The sequence below is a fragment of the Festucalex cinctus genome, chromosome 16 (genome assembly GCF_051991245.1).
Source record: "Festucalex cinctus isolate MCC-2025b chromosome 16, RoL_Fcin_1.0, whole genome shotgun sequence".
Classification (NCBI taxonomy): domain Eukaryota; kingdom Metazoa; phylum Chordata; class Actinopteri; order Syngnathiformes; family Syngnathidae; genus Festucalex; species Festucalex cinctus.
This window is the reverse complement of record NC_135426.1, coordinates 22207618-22232640: the sequence shown is the minus strand read 5'-3', so window position 1 is coordinate 22232640 and position 25023 is coordinate 22207618. Positions and strand designations below refer to the sequence as shown.

At 43.8% G+C, this 25023-nt stretch overlaps 1 protein-coding gene and 1 long non-coding RNA gene across 6 annotated transcripts in view; both read left to right on the top strand.

Annotated features, from left to right (window-relative positions):
- dysf (dysferlin, limb girdle muscular dystrophy 2B (autosomal recessive)) overlaps positions 1–19610 on the top strand; it is a 33100-nt gene extending 13490 nt beyond the window's left edge. For 3 of the 5 annotated variants that reach the window (XM_077498882.1, XM_077498881.1, XM_077498884.1), the window contains 28 exons: positions 95–268; positions 340–424; positions 490–567; positions 1789–1970; positions 2044–2184; positions 2250–2279; positions 2355–2390; positions 2578–2619; positions 2709–2811; positions 3893–4053; positions 5371–5557; positions 5626–5699; positions 6979–7038; positions 9450–9548; positions 9608–9736; positions 9814–9969; positions 10040–10131; positions 10826–10996; positions 11092–11234; positions 12474–12613; positions 12687–12775; positions 12913–13008; positions 13077–13218; positions 13306–13405; positions 15754–15926; positions 16030–16139; positions 16266–16413; positions 17826–19610. In XM_077498882.1, the coding sequence (XP_077355008.1) occupies positions 95–268; positions 340–424; positions 490–567; positions 1789–1970; positions 2044–2184; positions 2250–2279; positions 2355–2390; positions 2578–2619; positions 2709–2811; positions 3893–4053; positions 5371–5557; positions 5626–5699; positions 6979–7038; positions 9450–9548; positions 9608–9736; positions 9814–9969; positions 10040–10131; positions 10826–10996; positions 11092–11234; positions 12474–12613; positions 12687–12775; positions 12913–13008; positions 13077–13218; positions 13306–13405; positions 15754–15926; positions 16030–16139; positions 16266–16413; positions 17826–17882 (3198 nt within the window). In that variant the 3' untranslated portion in view covers positions 17883–19610. The remainder of the gene's footprint in view (positions 1–94; positions 269–339; positions 425–489; positions 568–1788; positions 1971–2043; positions 2185–2249; positions 2280–2354; positions 2391–2577; positions 2620–2708; positions 2812–3892; positions 4054–5370; positions 5558–5625; positions 5700–6978; positions 7039–9449; positions 9549–9607; positions 9737–9813; positions 9970–10039; positions 10132–10825; positions 10997–11091; positions 11235–12473; positions 12614–12686; positions 12776–12912; positions 13009–13076; positions 13219–13305; positions 13406–15753; positions 15927–16029; positions 16140–16265; positions 16414–17825) is intronic. The other 2 variants (XM_077498885.1, XM_077498883.1) reach the window with 1 other exon arrangement.
- Positions 19611–22291: 2681 nt separating this feature from the next.
- The window catches only part of LOC144003608 (uncharacterized), a 65852-nt gene continuing 63120 nt past the window's right edge, over positions 22292–25023 (top strand). Inside the window, exons 1-2 of the long non-coding RNA XR_013279028.1 lie at positions 22292–22401; positions 23258–23312. This is a non-coding gene — a long non-coding RNA (uncharacterized LOC144003608). The remainder of the gene's footprint in view (positions 22402–23257; positions 23313–25023) is intronic.

Genomic DNA, 25023 nt, shown 5'->3' with positions numbered 1-25023 from the left:
AGTAATAAAGTAGCGCTTGTTTACTTCCCACCACTGCCTGCCACGCATCGTCTTTTGAATCTTTCTGAGCTTTCCCGTCGTCGTGCCCTCGCAGCAGCGTCCGGACGAGGCGGCGTGGGAGGGCTGGGAGTACACCTCGCTGTTCGGCTGGAGGTTCCACCTGAAGCCGAGGAAGACGGACAGCTTTCGGAGGCGCAGGTGGAGGTGCCGCATGGAGCCCCTGGAGAAGACGGGCCCGGCGGCCATCTTCGCCCTGGAGTGCTCCCTGGTGAGACGCCCTCGGAGAGCGAATCGTCAAACTCGCCTTTTGACCTTTTTGCCTCGTCTTGCGGCCAACAGAGCAGCATCGAAGACAAGCACGACGACAAGTCTGTCACCACCACGTTTGGAGTGAACAGACCCACCATTTCCTGCTTTTTTGACCGTGAGTATTTCCTCCTTACGGTGTCTTCCTGCTCATCGCTCTGCTCATGTTTCGTCTATTTTCAGGGGGCACCCGCTACCACCTGCGCTGCTACCTGTATCAAGCCAGGGAGCTGATGGCAATGGACAAGGACAGCTTCTCTGGTATACTCCTGGGAACTCTCAGCATAAAACGATGTGAAAATGTGCTGACTGAGGACTCAGTTATTACACACAATACACACTTAAATCAGCATCAGGATAACCCCTTAGGGTTATTTATATTTCTGTTTACATGAGCTAATGGGCTATTTGCATAGCTCACCATGAGTAGTGCAATAGGCCCTTCTAGTGTGACGTCACATTTGGGTGCATAACATTAACCTCTGACTGTAAATTCCAGGCAGACATGATGAATGTGCCATATTATCTTTAGTGAAATAATTATTCATAATTTTTTTTTTTTTTTTTTTTTTTTTTTTTTTTTTTTTTTTTTTTTTTTTTTTTTTTTTGCATAAGTATTCAAGTAATTTTGAACACAAAGTTAACCATTTAAAATCCAGGACCAGAAAGTTAAAAACTCTGCCACAGTTGGGCTTTTAGCTACAGGTGCTTGTAACCAGCAGGTAAACGAGGTAATTACGAGAAGCACCTGTGACTAATCCCAAACTCTAGCAGCGTTTTTACATTTTTGACATGGGTTCTCTCATCTCTGTTTAAGCACGATTATCACAATAGGAATGTGTTGCAAACATGCGGCCTTTTTGTTAGCCGCTAGCAAGCTAAGATAGCTTGAAAACTTCGATATACAGCAAGACGAATGTATCCGGACAAAAATGATTTAATGAATGACGATTTACGCTATGAAGGTAGTGATCGATGTGCTGTTTCAACTAACTCCATTTTTTTTGTAACTAGCAGCTCCAAACGGTTGTTTCCAATGAGTCACAGTAATGTAGTGTCCTACTTGAGACGTTTTTTTGTGACACTTGGCATACTTCCCACCTTTTAACGAAAACGCTCACCGAAAATCAAGCTCACTACATTCATTTGTTATGGTGGGGGCTTGTCCTCCAGGAGGCGGAGTGGGAGCTAAGCAGTGACGTCAGCTGTGTATGTAACATTAGAAGAGTGCTAAAGAGGAAAAAGGAATGAAAGAAAGGAAGGATGCAAGGTCATTTAGAGGTTAATTTAGCACTGGTGGGGAAAAAAGCAAAATAGCTTCAGTTGATTCCAACGCTAACGGCTCCTCTGAGACTCTTCCGTTGGCCTGGAAAAACAAACAGCCGCGCACGTCACTGTACCTCTCTGTGAGCGCTTCGGGGTAACACTGAAACCTCACACTCCATCCGGCCCGCAAAAATGATGGCGCTTTTCTCATTTCAGACCCCTACGCCATCGTGTCTTTCCTCCATCAGTCCCAGAAGACTGTAACAGTGCGAAACACCCTCAATCCCACCTGGGACCAGACGCTCGTCTTCTATGATGTGGAGATTTTCGGGGACCCTGACGCCACAATGGCCAACCCCCCGCATGTGGTGGTGGAACTGTATGATCAGGACACATACGTGAGTTGGAACGCTCTTCAATAAAGGATGAACTCGATTGCAAAATGGCTTCTTGTTCAACAACGCGCCGCAGGGAGCAGACGAGTTCATGGGTCGTTGCGTGTGCTCGCCCTCGCTGAGCCGCTCGCCCAGCCTGGCCTGGTTCCCCATCCGCCTCGCTGACAAAGACGCCGGTGAGCTGTTGGCGGCGTTTGAGCTCATACGCCGGGAGAAGGTTGGTTGGCGTTTTTGGATGTTTTCAATGTTGAGGTGTAAATGAATAATAATGATTCTCCGCAGCCAGCAGTTCATCATGTTCCGGGGCTAGAGGTGAGTTCATTGACTTCCTCTTCCGTCTTTGTTCATTTGGCCTTCATTAAAATCTTGTTGCTCGTTCCCCCTCAGGCTGACATTGGGACTTCAAGCCATGTTCTGGATGAGGTAAGTCCCAGGGTTCAAATTGGGGGTATGGGATTCCTGTGTGGAGTTTCCACATTCTCTCCATAAGCTTGCATGGGTTTTCTCCGGGTGTTTCCTCACACATTCCAAAAAGTTTATACACTTGAATAATGATGATGATCTTGTGGCAAGTTAGTTGATATCCGTGTTTTTTTTGTGTCTCCCTCAGTTGATGTTCCCGGGATTCCTCTGTGACAGCGTCGAGACATGGGTACGCAAATTGAGCACCAATTTCAACTAAACTCACACTTTTCCCCTTTAATAAAATGATTGTTTACAATTGCTGTCTCCTTTTGGCAGCCAGAGGAGTCGGACCTTCCGTGCCTTCCCCCTCAGAGGGAACCCAATGTCTTCGTGGTGCCTCAAGGGATCAAACCTGTTCTGCAAAGAACAGCCATCGAGGAACGGCTGTTTTTTATCATCACTTCTTGAACTTCTTGTGGGCTTTGAAGCACACCTGTGACGTGTCATGTCATCGAGTTCCAAGCGTAAATTGGGGGTCAACAAATTATGAAATATACAGAAGTTTTAAAGATAAGATGTAGAACCAACGTGGTTGAAATGTGTCGTAAAAAGTGCAATGTTCTAGAACAACCTGAACAAAGTAGCAGGTAGTTAGTTTTTAGCTTGTCAAAATCAAGGATAATTTTAAATAATTATAAATTAAGAGGTAAGCACTTTGTGACTAAGGTTAAAAAGTATTTAAAAGGGAAGGCAATAAACCAAAAAAAACAAGAATAACGGTTAATATTGCATTAATGGAATATGAGTTAAGCAGTAAAATCCAACAGTTTTTTTAATATATCAGACGGCGGCTATTTTGCCACTTGCTCCCGAGTGAAAATGACATCACAGTTGCACAGGTCTCAGGTAACAACCAATCACAACTCAGCTTCAGAAAACAGGTGAGCTGTAATTGGTCGTTGCCTAACACGCGAGTCACACTGAATGCGGAACGGATGTGGAACGACATCCGTACGGACGCTGCAAGGAATAGAAAGCATTTCAACCTGCGTGTCAATTCACAGCAGCTGCAATGCGGTGCGTATCGGATGTGGAGCTGTGGAAGGTTTCCGCAAGGCTTCTATTTTTTTCCCGGATTCCACATGCGGATTTCTATGAAGCTGAAGAAATTATACGAGCCGGACAGGTAGTCAGGCGGTAGATCCGGCATATTTCAAAATAAAACCGTTTGCGAACTCGTTTTTTTGTGGGGGACACAAGTGGCAAAATGGCCGCCCATGAGATGGATAAAAATGCCTCAATTTTGCTTCATAACTCGCATTCTACAAACGTAATATTAATCGGAATATCATGTTTAGGTGAGGTTATATATAACATATTATTGTCAAGAAATGTTTAAGGTTGACTTCCCTTTAAGAAATTGGGCAAATTTGTTTAAATACAGATTCGCCTGTTAATAGGTGAAGGTTGGGAAATACTGATCTAGTACATAATCAATCAGAAAATCTCTTGCGTGTAGGTTTTGGCATGGGGTGTTCGCAACCTGAAGAGCTTCCAGTTGGCCAGCGTCACCTCACCCAGCCTGCAGGTGGAGTGCGGCGGCACCACGGTCCAAAGCTGCGTCATCCGCAGCATGAAGAAGAAGTCCAACTTTGACGTCAACACCCTCTTCCTCGACGTGGTGAGCGGCAAACGTTGCAGACTGACCTTTCCTCGGTGCCTTTACATCGCACCTTCGGAAAAGCCGCGGCGAAATGTGGAAATGCTGCGCACTTTTTTCCAGCTGCGGTGCGAATCGGTGTTGTCTTATTGTGGCAGCGCGCACTCGCGGGATGGAAACATTCTCATCATTTTCCCCTAAACGCCCGTCAGGGTGCTGCTGCAGTGTGACACTTTCAGCCCCACGCTGGAAACATATTTTCCACTTCAATCAGTGCGACTATTGGATGTCGATTCAGTTTGCGTTCAGGTAAACAAAGCAGGGTGACTAAGGTAGTGGTCATGATGATCCTCATCCTAATTTACTTTACACAGTGTGTAATCTGGACCTCTTTAGTCGAAAACAAAGCCATCATTGTTGTGTATGATTGACCACAGGTTTATGAGACCTTTTACATCTAGTGCAGGGGTCTGCAACCTGCGACTCTGAAGCAACATGTGGCTTAGTTCCTCTCCTGTGGATCCAAAAATAAATAAATAAAAATAGTAGAAATTAATATAATTTGTTACATATTTAATTTTATTTGTTTAGATAAAATATTCTATAAATGAATTCATGATTTAGATAAAAAAAAAAAAAAGATTTACATTTTCAAAAAATGTCAAAGTCCACATTTATATATAATAAGAGAGATAATAATAATTAATAAGAGAGACGAAAGGTAGATGATGTTCAATGTTCAAAAACAAAAGAAGAAAGGCCAGAAAATTACCATAAAATGTCAGAAAATTGATAGTGAAAAAGGCAGGAAAAAAATGTAAACAAAAAAAGCCATAAAAATGTCCAAAAAAAGGGAAGAATAGAGTCAGGAAATGACCTTAATATGGCCATAAATTGTCAAAAATGTAAGAAAATTGATGGGGAAAAAGGCATGAAAAAAAAAAAGTCATAAAATGTCACAAAAAAAAAAGGGAATAAGAGAGGCAGAAAATTACCCTATGTCCAGAAATTGCCAAAAATGTCAGAAATTGAACAGAAAGGCAGAAAAGTCTAAAATGAATAAAAGAATTACAACCCCCCCCCAAAAAATACTGTTTTCTTCATCACAATTTTCAAATGCTTTGTGGCTCCAGGCAGATTTTCTGTTATTTATTTGGCCTTAAATTGCTCTTTTGGCAATTAAGGTTGCTGACCCCTAATCTAGTGGAAGAGTATTTATTGGTGTGTCATTATTTGTAGTAAACCCATCATCATTTTTGGACCAACTGAATGAAATTGGATAACGTCCTGTTGCACAGCGGTTGGGAATCACTAACTTGACATTCTTGACTGTCGCAGCGACTCCCCCTCGAGGAGCTCTACATGCCCCCCCTTGTGATCAAGGTCATCGACAACCGGCAGTTTGGCAGGAAGCCTGTGGTGGGCCAGTGCACCATCCGCTCGCTGGAGGAGTACCGCTGCTCCCCCGGGGAGGAGGACGAGGAGGCGGAGCAAAGGGAGCAAGCGGAGGCAGACGGAAGCCGAGGTGAGACGACGGCGAGGTTAACGCGATCGCGTGACGTCATCAACATCTCTGCCTTTGTGCGCGTACAGGTGTGATGCCCCGCGTGGTCAGTGGTGACGTCTTCATCACCGTGGATGATGAGGAGCCGCTCATCGCGCACCAGGTTGCATCACTCTTGTCATCTTGAATACACCAAAAGATGCAAGCAAATGATTTTTCCTTCCTGTCATTGTCTATACTAGAATGCTTTGTAGAGTTTTTTACTAATATGCATTAACATGTACTCACAAAGCTCCAGAACTGACATTGGACATGTAATATATATCAATTTGCTCATCCAACTGTCCAGCAGTTACATTATTATTTATCTGTACATTATACACATTTCAAGGACACAAATTTAGTATTTCCTGTCTACCTTCTATCAAATTTGTGTGTGTTATGACCAAAATTCTAAAATATCCCCCCCCATCTAACTGTGTATGCACTCCATGCTCTATGCCAGGGGTGTCCAAACTTTTTCATTTGAGGGCCACATACAGAAAATCGGAAGGACGCAAGGGCCACATCATGTTATGAAGAGAAATTATGTTTAATCTTAAAAATCGTACAAATCATTTATTTGTGCTTTTGCATATTTAGAAAAATGCTACAGTATATAAACCAATTTATTTGTAATATGGCAGTAGGGTTATTATAGTTTTGGAATTTTTCATTTTACTTTTTATTAGTTTTCACGGTGGTTCTATTAGTTTTTATTAGTTTAGTTCTTGAAAAAAATGCTTAGTTTGTTAGTTTCAGTATTAGTATTAGTTTTTTAAAAAAATGTGTATTACTTGTGCGCAATATTAAAAAAACAACATGGGAGCAAGGTCATCTGAAGGTGCTTTTCTATTGGCTGCTGCTAGATGATGTCACTTCTGTGTGACTTACTTTCAAACGTTATTATTCCGGTTTATATCAAAATAAATCTACTAAAAATCACATTTAAAATCATCCCCAAAGGCTCATGCATTCAATTAATTACCAAAGACTAAAACGAAGGACATGTTTACTATAATTATAGTTAGTTTTGTAAACATAAAATGTAGTTTCAGTTAGTTTTCATTTTTTGAAAAGCATTTTCGTTTTTATTTTATTTCGGTAACATATTGTTTTTTTTGAATTTTAGTTTTTTCATTACTTTCAGTTAACTAAAATAACCTTTTAATGGCACCTGTTTTTCGTTACCCTCCCTTCTTACTTTGACCATCTCCAAACATTTTTGTTTTGTGTATTTAATTTGAACTAAGTCAAATGCCATTTTTAGCACATGTCGCGGGCCACCGAAAAATGGACAGCGGGCTGCAAATGGCCCCCGGCCGTAGTTTGGACACCTCTGCTCGATGCCTCTCACCTTTTGTGTGTGTCTGTGTGTTATGTATGTGTCTGCATGTGTGTAGCTTGCAGACGGAGCCAATTCCGCTATTATTAACCTCTCCGCCTCTAGCTGCAGCATCCATGTGGGTAACAAACGTTGATCTTGCCTCTTTCATTCATACACACACGCATGGCATAAATGCTGGGGCTGAGTATCGACTCTAATTTCCTCAATCGATTCGATTTCGTTTCATAAGAGTTCAGTTCGATGTCGATGTTTCCTGATTCGATTCGCTTCAGTTCAACTTAATAATGATTTCATTATGGAACATCAATTCGTCTTAAATATCAAGTATGATAAAAACCCCACAAACATTAAATTTTAAGTCCTAACATTGACATCAGAACAAACCTAACTAGACGAGAAACAATGAAAATGCATCGAGAATCACGAGACGCCAAACCCCCTTGGGCTGTGGAGATGCACAGAGGAACCGAGGTACAGAGTTAATTAATCCGACAAAACACACACTTCTCGGTTTGGCTTCAATAGACCGTGAAGGGATCCGATTGGCTGCAGCTAGACATGTGGCTAACATGGACTGACTGATTGGCTGTTGACCAGAAAAAGAGATGAAAGATTCTTGACATCACATAGATCATGACATCACGTAGCTTAAAACCAGTTCAAACTAGACGCCGATTACATCAGTTCACTTGACCTCACGGTCATGACCCAAACTTAACCCTGGCGTGACCCAGTCATGACAAGTGTAATGTCAGCTTTTTCGTATTTACATGCAGAAATTTCACTTTCTAGTGGTTTCACGACAGACAGACAAAAAATTTTCGCTCCCTGCTAACTCGAGGTCGGCCATTGGAACGTTTTTATTGATGGCGTTTATTTTCAGTGCGACACTTGATGGATCGCAGTGCCTGCGCCGAGATGAGGACGGAGGATGGAAGGGGATGAAACACGACACTTCTTACATTGTGCTCTTGCGGCCGCGGCTCGGCAAAAGAAGCGGCGCTTGCGAGACGAGGTCTTCGCAAAAGCTCCGCACGCCGCGCAGTGCGGTTACGCGTGAAACCGGATCCCCCCCCCACCCGACCGTGCTCCTCGTAACATTCTTCAATTTTATTTATCCAAGCCAGGTCAATCAGAAGACTTTGCGTGACCCCGACCAGACTACACACGCTAACGCTCACGTCGCATGCGCGCGCACACTTCCTGGCCTGTCGTGCACCCCCCCCCCACTGCTCAACAGTAATTGGGGGTGATTTCTTTCTCTCTAAACAGAGATATTTGTTTTATTAAGCGTCCGATATTGAAGCCAGTCAAATTAAAGGCTTGGCTTTCTCTCTGGCTGCAGCCAAAGTCAACAGTGCTGCTACACTGTAGATCCTTTGCACCGCAGACAGTGAGCAAAGAGCGGCTTAAGGAGGGACAAAGTCAATAAAGCAGAAGCACAATGTTAAAATGGGAGTTGAAAGAGGGAGGACTAATAAGTCATGGCAGCCTAAAAAAAAAACAAAAACAAAAAACTTGCTCTCATGGCTTGCTGCTGCTTCTTTCATGAGCTTGATCATATGTTGTGATGATGATGACCAGATTACCCGTCGTCTCGTATTTTTCTTTGGGACTTGGAAACGTTTCAGAGGGCCGACTGCCGGCGACGTCACCACCGACACCCCTTTTGATATCTTCAATATATGTTCCACATTTTAAATATGGGGCAACGCACGTTTGCTGCTTAGTCGATGTTGGCGCGGGCGGCCCACAGAGGGCGCGTTAAAACGCCATCTGCTGCCCTTTTGCCACGCCATGGCGGAAAAATGAGGAAAAGCCGCGGCGTTTATGCGCGAGTGTGGGAAACGGGCGTGAGGGTATTCCTACGCTGAGCCCACCCCGCCATGAGTGCGCTCTTGTTCAACATTCGGGCGCCCACACAAAAGGGAAAAAGTGGCGCATGAGCATTTTAGCGGCCCTCGGAGGGTTGAAGGTGGGCGAGGCAACACGGGGTCAAAGTCGAACGTGTGCGTGCCGCTTTGTAGTCGTCGCTTCTCCGGTTCGACTGTGAGAAAAATGACTAAAGCGAAAACGTGAGATGACTTTTAGTCAACTTGATGACACTCACGCTCTCATACTGGGAAAATGAGTCTCCGTAAAAAAAAAAAAAAAAGCGGACGGCCCACATCCAAACCGCAGAAAGCCGTCAGTCAACATTTGTAGAGAATGGAAGACGGCGAGTGCGGCCTCACATGACTCATGGCAGCCGCGCTCGCACTTTACAAGCTTTACTTTCACGCCAGCGCACATTCCAGAACAAAGAGACTTCTTGTTTTCTCCAAGAGCAAACTCTTCATGTGGTTTGAGGAAAAAGTCGGAGAAATGTGTTAACAAGCGACTTAGAACGTGTTTAATCTTCTACTTTGGAAATCTCCGCAGGCACCCGCTTTCATTGATTTATTGATCGATTCTGGTGTCAGGTGCACTTATTCGGCGTGAGTGAACATTTTCCGCAGCTGACCTCCGATTGTTCCCCCACACCAGGAAGAGGAGTTGATGGATTGGTGGAGCAAGTTGTATGCGTCCACAGGAGAGACCAACAAGTGCGGGACGTATTTGGAGCAAGGCTCGGACACCCTGCAGGTCGGCTTGCCTTCAACGTGGCTCTTTTTCTTCAATTTCAATATGGATCTCGTCCTCAGGTCTATGACGGGGAGTTGGAGAAGGTCGAGGCGTTTGAGGGTCTATCGGATTTCTGTCAAACCTTCATGCTGCGCCGAGGAAAGACGCAGACGGAAGGCGAAGATCCTTCAGTGGTGGGCGAGTTCAAGGTGAATCTTCGTCTCCTAACAGCGATGCGACGTCGTCGTCGTGGGATGTCAAATGTTCGTCGTTGTCGTCGAGCCAGGGTATGTTTAAGATCTACGCCCTGCCAGACGACCCCTCGGCCCCCATGCCGCCCCGAAAGTTCAGGAAGCTCCCTCCCAACGGCGTGGAGGAGTGTTTGGTTCGAGTTTACGTCATCCAGGCTCGAGGACTTCAGCCAAAAGACGCCAATGGCAAGGTCCGCTTTGTGAGACACTTTTGATGTGTATCTTGTGTATCTTGGCATCGTGTTTGTTTTTGTTTTGTAGTGTGACCCCTATGTGAGGATCACACTCGGAAAGAAGACCATCAACGATCAGGAAAATTACATCCCCTGCACTCTGGAGCCTGTCTTTGGAAAGTATGTGCAGTTATCTCTTTTGCTGCCACACGTTATCCAAAAAAAAAACAACAAAAAAACGATTTTGAGCATTTTAACTCATCTTTCAAGGCAAAAAGAATATTGTGTACTTTTACTATATATACAATGTGGGTACAAAATGAAAGATTGCATCTTATTCCGTTCTTTAGTAATCACCATTTGAAAATAGGTAATTTGAGTGACATTGAGCGAAAATTGAAAAGATGAGAAAACAAGCTTTTTGTAAGAAGGTACATTTTCCCCACAACGGTGACTTTGACACTGATATTTTTTGTTTAGTGACGCGCTGTGAATTCGGTTTAATGTGACAGACTTTGATCATTCACTTCATCCTTGAAAACGTTCTATTTCATCATGTTTCATTGTAATTCCATACACCGGCAGCCCATTGAAAAGAGATACAATGCTGCCATCTGCTGGCCATAGTTAGCGGGTGTTTTTGATTCCACAACCCATTGACCAGGCAGCGCTCCATTAGACGTCGCACTTCCCATTCATTAAAAAAATAAATAAAAATAGTTGACGTCATTTAAAGTTTATGGCGGCATGCATCGTGATTTTACTAATCATTATTAAATGTTTTTGGCGGTCAAAGCGTTATATTTTGTGACAACATCAAACTTGACTGTCACTACCGCCGGGCCCATTTTCATTTGCAGTTTTTCTTTTGCAGGATGTTCGAGCTGAGCTGCTCCCTCCCCCAGGAGAAGGACCTGCGTGTGACGCTGTACGACCACGACGTGCTGACCAAAGACGAGAAGATCGGCGAGACGGTTATTGACTTGGAGAACCGCTTCCTGTCCAAATACGGAGCCGGCTGCGGTCTGCCTCAGTCGTACTGCCTGTGGGTGTTTTACGTCACCGTACGCCACCAGTCACATTGATCGCGGGCGCCCTCTCACGCCGCCTGTCGCCCCCCCCCCGCATGCCGGCTGTTAGCTCGGGTGTAAACCGGTGGCGAGACCAGCTCACGCCCAGGCAGCTGCTGTCCGGAGTGTGTGAGCGGCAGAACCTGCGGAAGCCCGTCTACCACAGGGACATCGTCCTCTTCAGAGGGGTGCAGTACACCGCAGCAGATCTCGGTGAGATACGATTTTTTGGAGGTGGACGTATCTACTTGTCTGTTGCAGGAAAATGTGCAGCTTAAAGCAGTCACTTACTTGACATGCCCTCACATCTGGGAAAGGAGAGACTACAGTTGCCAATGTACTCGTTTGCGGTTTATTGAACAGCAATAGCAGAGTAACACAAAATGAGGACATTCGTGCAGGAGTGAAGTGTGTCATTGGAGCGTGTAAATCAGGGGCAAGTTCGTCCAACTCCTGTAGCTCCCCTGTGTATGTAGAAATGTAGAAATATATTTTTTTTTTACATATTTATTTTCACAGGATGAAATATTTTTTAAATTAATGATTTTAATAAAAAATATATATATATTCAAAAATGCAAAAGTTGTCAAAGGGGGGTAGATGAAAAGGTTTTAAAAATGACCTAAGAATGTCAAATGAGTGACCATAAAATGTCCAAAAAAAAGGAAGCGGAAAAGCAGAAAATTACCATAAAATGTCCATGAAAAAATAAGGCAAAAAAGAAAACATTCAAAAAGTACCCATAAAAAGTCCAAACACAAAAGAAGAAGTCTTGAAAATAACCAGAAAATGTCCACAAAATTGACCCAAAAAAGGTCAGAAAATTGATTTAGGAACAGACAGAAACGATGTTCACAAAGTAAGCATAAAAATGTCCAAAAACAAAAGAAGAAATCCCCGAAATTACCCCATAAAATGTGCAAAAAATTGTCAAAAGACAGAAAAAAAATTGACAGAAAAAAAAGCCATAAAATGTCCAAAATAGGACAGAAAATAAAATTACCATAAATGACAATAAATTTGACAAAAAGGCCGTAAAGTCTAAAAAATATATATATATAAAACAAAACAAAAAAAGAGAGAGAAAGAAAATAAAAAGCTGCGATTGGCTGGCAACCAGTTCAAGGTGTAGCCCGCCTACTGCCCAAAACCAGCTGAGATAGGCTCCAGCACCCCCCGCAACCCTTGTGAGGAGCCATATTGGATGCTGCTGTCATATTTTTGTATTGTGGTGCAACTCTAATTAGCTCTTGGGCCCTCAGTACGTTTGACAACTCTAACTCACTGTTTCCTTCATCACAATCTTCAAGTATTTTGCATCTCAACACACATTTATGGTGCTTTATTTGGCCTTAAAATGGCTCTTTTGTGTAAATCCTTGTGTGAATGCCTTGACATGATTTCTATGAGTATTTTCTTAACTCGTATTCATCATGCATGTGTTGTTTTTAGCGGACGGACACGTGTGCCAACGCCACCTGGGCCCCATCGAGGAGCGTCTCTCGCTCCACATTCTCAGGCAAATGGGTCTGGTACCAGAACACGTGGAGACCCGAGCGCTGTACAATCCGCTTCAGCCCGACATCGAGCAGGTAACTCCTCGTTCCGCTTCCCGTTTACATCTCCTCCTCACTTCTGATTGGCTGTTTCTGTCCCTCCTCGCAGGGACGACTGATGATGTGGGTGGACCTGTTCCCCAAGTGTTTGGGACCACCTGGGCCGCCCTTCAACATCACGCCACGCAAGGCCAAGAAGTAAGAACTCGCACAAAATCAAGTTATTGATGTACTTGTTGCATTTAACGTTACTTCAGTAAACGAAGACGATGCAATATAATTTCCCGCGCAGCACACTCGGTTGGGAATCACTGTTCTAATCAATAGACGTGCAGGTTCTTGCTGCGCTGCATCATCTGGAACACCAGCGACGTCATCCTAGACGACGTCGGCATCAGCGGGGAGAAGATGAGCGACATCTACGTGAAAGGGTGGGTGCGAAAAGACCCGCGTCATCAAAGCCAACCCATGTCGACCTCGGCGCCTGCGTCCGTTTCAGCTGGCTGGACGGGCACGAGCACAACAAGCAGAAGACGGACGTCCATTACCGCTCGCTGGACGGGGAAGCTAACTTCAACTACCGATTCGTCTTTCCTTTCCTCTACTTGCCCGCCGAGCAGCTGTGCGTCGTCGACAAAAAGGTGAGGAAGAGGACAGGAAGTGGTCGTCAGCGGAATATTGTGGTCAACTTTTTTTGTCTGGTATGACGCGCTTGTCTCCATCTGCAGGAACATTTTTGGAATCTGGACAGAGCTGAAAGTAAACTTGCTCCCAGACTGACCATTCAGGTGTGGGACAATGACAAGTTCTCCTTCGACGACTATCTTGGTACTTACACACTTTTTATTGCATGAGTCACTTTTTTTTTTAGGAATTGAACCGACAACCTGCAAAGATTCAATCCCTTCCCGAGCTGCTGGCTCCTCATAAATGCTTCTTGGAAAGTAGGGTAAATTTTATCTGGCTTTTTTAAATTTAGTCTCAGTTTTAATCCAGTTTCAATCACGCTTGTTATTATTATTATTATTATTATTATTTATTTTTTTTAATCAGAGTTAGTCCACCCAATCCAATTTTTATTTAGTATTATTATAAATCTAGTCTTTATTTTAGTCCAAGAAAACATAATTTTATTCGTCCAGTTTTAGTCAACAAAAACTGTCAACGTTTTAGTCAGGACAATCATTTTATCCCTGTATATGTCATGTTTGGTTCTATGTGGTTCGGTTTTGAACAGTTTGGATCTAAAACTATTTCATATACAATTTTCTCTAATCATTTTTTTTTATTATTTTTTATTTTTTTATTTTTTAACACCAAGTGTTGATGCTTAGTGCCCACTAGAAATAGATCTTAAGGAGTTATTGAGTATAGTGTCGTATAGTGTGGTATACCACTCTAATCATTTTTAGGTAAAACAACTTCAACAACACAATCACAGTATATCAACAAGTGTCTGCTACGGCTCCATGCTACGAGCTAGCAAGTTAACAAGTGTTAGCGGGCAGATTAACATTATTATTGGAACGTTATAGCTCATTAATAGTCCCAAGTGCTGATTTAGTCGTAGTTATTGTTTATTAATGAGGGTTTTAGTCTAGTTTTAGTCCGGTGAAAAATGTGCGTTGACAAAATTATTTTTTCGTTTTCATTGACGAAATTAACACTACTGAAAAGAAGGCCGTATTCCCAGACTGCTACCTTAGAAAAACATTGAATTCATGCCGGGTGACGTGAAGATGGTTTTAGCTAATTTTTGGCGCTAAATCTAGTTCGACGTCAGTGTGATAACCTTAATTGCTCTTCTCTTTTCCACCACGCTGGCAACTTGCGTCTCTCCCTACTCGAGCTGTCAAAATTCCGCCTTTCTTCAAGCCTGGCGCCGCGCCAGCCAGCTTCATCCTGGTGAATAACCGGCCGCTCGCCTCGTCTGTTCTTTCTTTGACCGAGACACGAAGATGAGGAGAGCGAGGAGGAGGACGATGAGGAATCCAGATTGTGATCTGTCACCATGTCGGTGCGCTGCGGCGTTTCCCGTCGCTCAGGTTTATTCGGCTCGTACTCGGCGCGGCGGCGCGGCCACCTCAAAGCATTTCTTCCATTCTGGCCTGTCTTCAGCTCATCAGCGCGACCGCTGCCTTTCTTCATGCTCCTGCTCGGTGTGAGGGTCAGACATTTTTCCTACCGTTGAATACTCGGGAACCCTGGAAAAACGCTTGCAGTGGACGCGTCGTCTCTCTCCAGTCGTTCATCACGCCGCAATGCTTCCATATTTAACGTCAGCCCTGATCAAACTGCACTAACGTTCACCTCGGGATCCCTCAAAGGTCCGTGAATACGGAAAAAGGGGCTGACGCTGATCTCATTTTCCTTCATAATCCATAAAATCATCAGACACAGCTTTGACCTTTCAAGGGAGACACGTTTCCAAGTCGGGATGCATTAAACGTCGCGCCGCTCGCCGGCCATCTTGGAAATTCCTGTGGCGAGTGAGTGAGCAAATGAAAAAACATGAGCACCGTGATGTTCCTTCACTTTTATTACCACCTGACAGCATCGCAGAAATCAGAACTTTTCTGTCCGTTTTGCTTATCTTTTCCTTGAACCTGCTTTTACTGTCATGACTCGAGTCATGCAGGAGTAATGCTTGGGTCTTGTTTCATGTCTGGGTTCACGCCTGGGTTAAGGGTAAGTTCATGACCTGTTAAGTTTGAGGTCAAGTGTCTGTTTTGTTCTGATGTCAGGAACTATCTGTAAGAACTATGTGATGTCAAGAATCTTTAATCGCGTTGCTGGGTCAACAGCCAATCAGAGAATTCCGTGTCAGTACTGGTACCCACATGTCTCGCCACAACCAATGGGATCGATTTACTGTCTATATAAACTGTCGGATTATTGCTCCCTGTTCCTCTGTGCTTCTCCGCAGCCCAAGTGGGCTTGGCGTCTCGTGAATTCTCGATACATTCTCGTTGTTTTTCGTTTAGTCAAGTTACGTGAATAAATAGTTAAAACCTTATTTGTGTCTGCGCTTTGGGATCCAACCCTTCAGCACACAACAGCTTTCATGTTAGAATTTTAGCTTCAGCATATTCACCTTTTCATTTAATCTTTTTTGGCCTCTGTAAAAAAAAAAAAAAAAAAATAAAAAATACAAAATAAATTTGCTTTGCCTTCAGGTCACCTGGTAATGGATCTGAACCGCATGATACGTCCCGCCAAGTCGCCGGAGAAGTGCGACCTGCGTCTGCTGGAGCAGCCGGCCGACCCGCGGACGTCTCTGTTCGAACAGACGACCGTCAAAGGGTGGTGGCCCTGCGTCCGCGACCAGGACGGACAGAAACTCCTCGCTGTAAGCCAATGAACATGCAAACCGCACCCACTCCCAAAAATGTCAACTATATAGACAGGTTGTGTTTGCCCCGGGATGCTTGTGACATGTGGTGACCCCGCAGGGGAAGGTGGAGATGTCGCTCGAGATCGTGACGGAGCAAGAAGACGAGGAGAGACCAGCCGGGCTCGGCCGAGACGAGCCCAACTTGAACCCCCACCTGGAGGAACCTCGGTGAGTGCAAACAGAAAAGACTGAGCTTCAATAAACAAAAAAAAGTAATTAAAGGAGGGAGAAAAAAATCTTATTAAAATATAATAATAATATTTTCTTTTAATGATTTGCCATCGGTCCTCTCAGGCGTCCCGAGACCTCCTTCCTGTGGTTCTCGTCCCCCTACAAGACGATGCGGTTCATCCTGTGGAGGCGCTTCAAGTGGTTCATTGTGCTCTTCCTCGTCCTCATCCTCGTCCTCCTCTTCCTTGGCGTCTTCCTCTACTCCTTCCCGGCAAGTTGGCGGCTGTTTTCCGAATCATTCACTCATTCCCTACTCACTCTATTAGTATTTTTATACAGCGATAGTTCAATAAAATGTCTACTCAAAATCCCTATCTAGTGATTAGGGAGTAGGGAATGAGTGAACTTTTCCAATCAGTCACTCATTCACTGCCTAATCACTAAATAGAGATTTTATATAGCAAGAAATAAACAGTGGACCGGGCTGACCCACAAATAGTGAGAACAAAATAAAATACAATACTCTGTCTGGTGTGCACCACTTGGCCACCAGGTGGCAGTATAATAGTCATGCAGACAAACAAAGAAGAGTTAACTCAACAGTTGTTCAAGGGATACTTGACTCATTGAGCCATTTTTAGCAGTTAAAAACTCATTTGCTCCCAAAAACGTATTAATACGTTTTTTTTGTTTTTGTTTTGTGTCCCAAAGAGGTATTTGTTTGTTTTTTTGTTTTTTTATGCTAGATCATACAGAAGGCTTTGATGCAGCTTCACAAATAACGGTTGCAGAAATGGTAGTTATTACACAAGCGGCCAGCAGGTGGCAGCAGAGAAAAGGAGATCAACCAGGGCCATGTTGAAAAAGAGCTCAATTGCTCACAATTCTAAATAGATTTGTGAAAATTGATTAAACTTAACTATATTCTTATTCTAATTGCTGCAAAATGGAAACCGATAGAAATATACTTTTTTTTCCTGATGAAAGAAGAGACTTTAATCTTTCTTTCGATAGGTTCCATGTTTTTATAGCAATAGAACACAATATTCTGTGGGCCTTGCAAAATCAGTCAAAATCCAGTTTGCTTCTGTGAAAATGGCTGAGAGCCAATGAGTTAGTTAATATTTTGTCCAGAATGAATTTGATAACTTCATTATTTTTCATAAACAATGAATACCTTTAAAAACTATTTGTTTTTCTCACTTGCTGTTGACTAAAGATGACATCACCTGTGCTGAGTGAGGAAGTAGGTAACGACCAATCATGGCTCAGTTTGCTGACCAAACCCAGAAAACGGGTGCGCCATGATTGGTCGTTAGCTATACTTCCTCAACACAGGTGATGTCATCTTCAGTTGACGGCAAGTGGAAAAAATAGTTTTTAAAGGTATTAATTGTATATGAAAAATAATTAAGTTATCAAATTAATTCTAGATAAAATATTAACTTTTTTTGCTGGAAACTAAGTCAGGAACTGCACTTATAGTAGTTGATTTTTCCAGAAGATAAAGTATATATGCTTGTGAGTATTATAATATGAAAATGTTCCACCCAGCAGCCCTTCTAAGTAAACATTCAAACGGCATTACAAAATGGCAACACACTTTCTAGGGCACTATAGGGAATGCTTGCCAAACTGCCTGTTGAAAGTCTAATTGTCTGTCTTTGTCTTCATGACCCGCAGAACTACGCTGCCATGCGGATGGTGGGCCCGTTTGGACCGGCCCGGGTATCAGAGTGACCCCCCCCAAAGACAATTCTCCCATCACAAACACGGGTCGTGACGCGCGCTCGTCTCGTCTCGCCTGCGTCACGCTCGTCTCCCTCGTGGCGTCTCTTCATCTCTCTTTCCGTTTCATGCGCCCCTCTCATGTGCGCTCACGCAGCGAGGCGGGCGGAGGAAGAGCAGCCGGCAGAAGCTGAACGGCTGCCACGGAATCGGAGATGGATTCTGATGTTGCGAGCGCCCGCTGCGACGCCTCCGACTCGTTTCGCTGCGGCGAGGAGGAAAAGTTCCAAACGGGCTCGTTATTCTCTTTGAATGCCGATCGCGAGCGCTGCTGCGCTGGCGCCGAATTCTCAGATCTTCGTTTCCTCTTCCTCTTCCCCTCAGATGCTTCTTTTTCTCTTCATCATCATCATCAGCAGCAGCAGAAACAGCAAAGGTGGATCAAGCCACTGATGGAAAAGTTAGTCTGTGAACTCGACCCGAGTGGAAAAGTTGACTTAGTCGGCCCGCAGGCAAAGACCGAGTGAGCCTTGTAAACAAAAGTCCCATTGAGTACTCAAAACACTGGAAAGACTTTTTGGTACCCGACATGCCACGTCCAAACCCGGTGCCGCTTGATGGTTCGGCCTTCACGCTGCTTTCCTCTTGCGTTTCATTATAGGCTACTTATCGCCTTCATTTATGCAAACTTATCTTACGTGCCTTGAGTCCGCTTGAAGCTACTTGAACAAAATACACTGTGAGGGAAATTGGGCTCTCAACTTTACAGGTGAATTTAATTTGACCTTCTGTAAACCTTTTAATGCGCATTGCCCCTGTTAAAATTTCTTCTAAATTTGACACAGTACAGAGACTAGTTTTGTTTCAATTTGAATGATTTAAAAAAAAAAAAAAAAAAAGCCAAGTCTATAAAATAGAGCTAAAAAATCATGAAAAATGACACACCACTCAACTGTCACCTGTAAATCAAACGCCAAAATGGATGTTACTTCATCTAGCATATTTTAAGCCTACACTTAAATTTGAGCTGTGATATGTCCACATCATGGGGCTTTTCCTGGCCATGACAACGAGGCGCTCTAAAGTGGAAACACCATCCGGAAGCCTCAGTCCACACACGAGCTGTCAAGTCGGACTTTTCAAAAAAAAAAAACAAAAAAAAAACTCGATCTTCCATTTTGTGAGTGACCTGCATGCACTCATGGCTGACAACGAGGCGCTCTAAAGCGGCAACACCAGCCCGAAGCTCCCGTCCACACGCGAGCTGTCAAATCGAACTTTTCAAACAAAAAACAAAAACTCCTTGATCTTCCATTTTCTGAGTGACCTGCATGCACTCATGGCTGACAATGGGGTGCTCTAAAGTAGACACACCATCCATTGTTCTGTCTTTGTAGTTTTACAGCACTTATCTTCAAACACATCTGATGTATTTCGAAACAAATCTCGGAATTGACCTAATGGTGTCTTTAATTGCAAATTCTGGTTGAACCAGGAAATAAATTGGTCTACCTGTCAAACACCTGTTGTGAAAAATTAGTGAATAAACAGTTGGATGTCCCTTCAAAAGTTAAGAGAAGGCCAGATTAATTTCACCTTGTATAGATTGTAGTGAATTTTACGTCCGCAGCCTAATATCCCAAACTTTTTGTGCATAGTCCGTCTCCATGGCAACAAACAGGGACACACCCTAGATGTTTTTTGTCTTAGCAGTATTATCAATAAAGTTTGACTTGACAACACTGGCTCCTGTTCTGACCTGACCTGGTTGTGAACTCCCCGACAAACTCCCGCGAGTGATTTGCGTCCTGAGTTCTCAGCGCTCCAAATGAGCCTTTCCTCTCCATGCCTGGCGCTACCACATCCGGCCTCATCCTCGGCCGCTCGCCTCGTCCTTGTCTCGTCTTGGGTTTCGCCCTCGTCCTCGGGGCGTTGTTATGGTCATCGTGAACTGCAGGTGAACCGCCGACCGCAGTGTGTGTGCGTGCGTGTTGGCGCGGTGTGGGTGGGCTGCGGTGGGGATCTGTCTTCGCTCCTCCGGCTCCCACTTTTGTCGACCTTCACCCGCTTCCTCCTCCTCCTCGGTGATGTCGCCTCTTCTCCTCCGCTACCAAGATGGCTGCCAATTTTGTAACAGTGCTTTTCATACTTTTCCCCCTTTTGTTGATAGGTCAGGAACAGTAATGGCTTGAAAAAAAAAATGTTGGCGTCCCTCTGGGTTGCGTTTTAGGTACCTTAAAATCCAAATCATCCTCTCATAATCAGCGTTCCTCCTCACAAATCCACCACGGATGGGTCAAGGTCGACCAGATGTGGTGGAAAATGGCTGCGGGCGAGCGCATGCACGTTGTTTGGTTCTCACCTCGAACATGTGAGGAGTCCGGCAACATCAAACGTTTGCGGCTCGTAAAAACGCGAGGTAGCGATGTCAGCATCGCATAACGCATGATGACATCAGCCGGAAAACACGATGAGACGTCAAGCAGATGTGTTTCACGAGAGGGAAAACGTCTTTACGCACGTCGTTAGCGGTAAGTAATACACTCTGTTCTAAATGAGAAGTACTGATTCAACTCCTTTACAAGACATTGCAGATGTCTGTTTTCAAATGTAGGTGCAAAGAGAAAAAGGGGTCAGAAAAATTAGGCAAGTACAAACGATCTGAAGATCTACTTAAGTACAGTTAGTATTTATACAGCAACTAAGTATTTGTAGTAGCGAATGGCTGCTTTCCAATGTGACATACCGACGCCCAGTTCACAACTTGTGTGATGAGCTTGTGTTATTTGTTTCCCGCTGTCCAGACTTTTCCACGCCATGTTCCTCTCATTAGTCCTCGTGTTAACTGGCGGGCAGGAATGCTCGCTGGGAAAAAGCTGTATAATTTAACAAGATTGTTAATCACAGGATTGTTGCAGCGTGAAGTCAGAGCGTGGCCCAGGCCCGCCGCCGCGCCTCTCTCACCTCTTCCTCTGGGTCATCTCGAACTGGGGCAGGCCCAGACTTCAAGAAGGCCCTCTAAATAAAGATCACAGGAGTGACGCCAATGGCTCCATCCTGTGACCCCCCCCATCTCCTCCAAAATGGCACAATCCTGGAATTTTCCCATGTCTTGACCTTCGCCCCTTTGCCGCCGGTTGTGGAACAATCATGAGAGTCCGGGACGGCTTTATTCTGAAGGGACTTTTTAAAAGAAAGCTGCTGCGAATGAACAGAATGTCACACACACAGGTCCACTTCCTGCATGGGACAGGAAGTGGCGCAAGGTGACTAAAAGCATCCTGCTTTTCATGATTTTCCAGTGAATTAAATGCTAGCACGGTCATGGCAGTGTGAGTTGGAACCTCACAAGCACACACTCACAAAGCATTGTTGGGAAGCATTATTTGTAATTATTGAAGTTTTTCAGGTATCTATACTTATTTTTATCCCCAACATTTGAAAACATTTTCGTATTTCTATACTTATGTTGTCAAAATACTTCTTAAACCTTCAAAGTATTTGTTTTTATTTTAAATACACAGCTTCACCACTTTTTGTGAGTACAAGCTGAGACATAATTGGCCGGTCCAAATTAGCATCAGTAATTACATTTAATAAACTAAATGAAGGCTATTATGTTTTCATCAACATGGAAATTAAATGTGAGTGGGGTATTAAAAAAAAAACTTTATTGGATGTTTAATGTGCATATGTTGGTCATCTTGTGTGTTCACACTTGCACAATCTACCCGCATTGTAAACTTTGTGTCGTGCTGTGATGATTGCTCTATAAATGTGAGTCATCGTCGTAGTCATCGTTGTTTGTCACGTAAATCCCCCCACCCACGCCCTGCTTCCTCCCGCAGCGTCAATGCACTGTAGAGAATCTCCGCGAGAGGGCGCCAATGTGCCTATGTCGCGTTGTTGGCGTCGGTCATGTGAGCAGAAGAAGGTCACGCCAAAAATGCATGACAGGTAAGCTAACATTCTGTAAGTAATTAAACATTGAAGCGCTTAAGAGGGAGTTAGCTTTACACGAAAATTTCATCTGGGGTATTTCATTCCATTAAAAAAGACATGAAAAGGGACAGAACGAAGGAAAACTCATGTTATCTGCACCGAATAAATGACAGCAAGCGGTCAAGACATATGACACAGTTGTGACTGTTCAAAATGATGTTTTAAAACATGGGGAAAATGTCAACAAGTCATAGGTACGTTTCAGATGACGTATAGGTATATAATTGGTTTCCGTGTGAATACTGTAATACAAGCTGTAAAAATAAAAGTAAAAATAAGTTTCAATTGCCAATTCAATTTAAACATTGCGAAGTGGTTATTTACGCCGTGACCGGCAACGAGCCAGCCAACTAGCGTTATTTTGCCATGAATGGAGATCCTGACGTTGACGTCACGTGTCCCAAAATGGCCGTTAGCGCAGCCATTTTGGCATTATAGACAACGAATCTGCCACTTTAAGTAAACGGCAAACGCCACACTTGAACAATGATTGACAGCTGTTGTGGACCAGATGCTACAACGAGAAGAGGTAAAAAAAACAAAAACAAAAACAGAATACTCCAGGCTACTAAAAGAAGAATCAATCCGTAGCCGATATTGCACTTTGTACATGGTGGCTGAATCAACAGATGTTAACTGTTAGCACATACAAAATGTGGGGGGGGAATAATCTGTTTCATTCATTTGTGCTGCTGCGGTTTAACACAGTTGAATTAATTAATTAATAACTGACCAACACCATAAGGAAGACTTTTTACACCGCATAAATGACAACGGCCGCGGCTGATGCTATCTCTTCACGAAGTTTGTAATTTGTTTTGTCACTGAAAATAGGCTGTTATCAGCATTACCAGCTCCTAGTGCTAAAGATATTTTAAGGGCCACAAGATATCAATTTGTCTTGTGTTGAGAATTATCCAATACTATACTAGCACAATGAATCATGGGATATATTGCTTATCGAGTGACCATTGCTTGCGTTGGCGGTTTCTGGCACATATATTATGTGAGGCCGGTTGGACAGAGTGACTTTGCTGCGGGGGGGCGGCAACGTGCCTCAGAATAAAAATTAAAAGGGGTGTCTCGCACTGGGTGCCACTCAAGCTCGGCCGACACGAATGCATAGTGGGGATAATCTATACTCACGACATTCCAACAGCGCTACAACATGGCAAACTCACAATATAGGGCACTATATATAGTGAATAGGGATTGATTCCCAACACAGCCTAAATGTTTGGAGCCATAATGGCGCCTCAAAGAGTTGGGAAGGCCGCCAGCGCCATGATGCCATTTCCTGTTCGCCGCACTTTTCTTTTAATTTGCTCGTCTGCATTTTTTTTATAACTGACTTTACTGTGCGTGTATGTATGTGCTGTGCGTAGGCACTGCAGCTGGAAGACTACAAGGACCATTGTGGCTCCGATGCACCCCCCTACTGTGAGTGTCAAGACCCCTACACACACAAGCACACATTTAATTGATGTAAGGTTTAATAGTAAACGTAATGTGAGTGCGTGTGGTCACCTTGGAGTACCCACGCACATGTGCACACATCTTTGATGTGGCAGAAAGGCCTCTCACTGGTCCTTGGCAGCGATCCAGCAGCCAATCAGAGTCCTCGGCCAATTAGAGGAGGCAGGTTAAATGTGTCTGTGTTAAATAAGAATAAAAGCACATCTATTTTAAATGCCAAACACAATACATTAAAAAAAAATGTTCATCAAAAATGAGGCAGAGGTTTTATTTACAAAAAGTGTAGTTTAAAAAAAAAATCACAGAAAATGTATTGGACTTGAATGTTAAATACATCTAAACAAGGGGTGTCCAAACTACGGCCTGGGGGCCATTTGCGGCCCGCCATACATTTTTTGGCGGCCCGCGGCAAATCCTAAAAATAATTTTTCAATGCTATTTAAAAATTAAAAAAAGAGGGTGGATTAAACATTTCTAGCTATGCAAAGACACAAATTTGCAGCTAATAATTCAGTCTCAGAAATAAAAATATTCATCCACTTGTTGCTTAGTGTCAAGGTCCAATTTGTGAAAACATCACATTAGGTTAATGGTTCTTAAGTGTGGCCAGTTGACGACAGATTGTTCTTGTTGTGGTTCAGAATGTCAAGTTGGGATCAGCTGCTGCTCAGTGGAGAGGCATATCTATTATAGTGGCACACAGGGGTCACTATTTGACTTGTGACTGTTAGCAGTTTTCAATAAGTAACTGCACATTATATCAACAATTTATAATTGCTTCATTGATTTTTACCATTTTTAACTCATTCACTGCCATTGACGGAAAAAGACGTCAAATGATGCATTTTTTGCTGGTCTGGCAATGAATGTGTTAATAAATAACTTAAAAAAATAAAATAAAAATCAAAGTGGCCCTTGCAGCTTTCTATTTTTCTGTATGTGGCCCTCAGAGGAAAAAGTTTGGACACTCCTGATCTAAACTGTACGTAACATTTTACATTTACAAGAGTACAAACAGTATGAATAAATAATTGCGTGATTCTTTTGCGTACCACTAGAGGGAGCCATGCACCACTAGTGGAGCACCACACTATCACTTTTTACACTAATAATATAGGCAGTTGTAAACATATTTCCAAAATGTAGGCGTGTTTGCTGGCTTCCTTTTTGGTCCATGCGCACCGACGTCCAGGTGAAAGGACTCCTCCAGACCACGTCAAGTGGACGGGGGGGCGGCGCTTTTGTTCCAGTTTCAAGAGCGGGCCCAGTTAATTTTTTACAGGCCGCCAACAATATAGCCTTTCTTCCTGCGGGGAATGGGAGCCATATGGAGGCGCCGTTACTGTACCTGCGCTCTCGCACAGACGCCACATTGTACTGTACAATGGCGACGGAGAACAGGATGGCTTAGGAAGCGTTTTTTGGTGTGGGGGTGTGTGATGTGCGGCTTAACACCCGTTTTCAAGGTGATTTGTGAGTCTTCTCGGACTGACGTGAAACGTGCACGCAGGCGTCCCGCCGGCTTGGGACTCGGCAAGTTCTGCGGGTGAGAAACATGATGAAAGCGCGGGTGGGGGGGAAGTGACGCACCCAACTTATGATAATAAGGTGCTACTTTACGGCTCCGGCAAGGGTCAAAGGTGCTGAGAGAGAGGGATTTAGTGACTTGCTAATG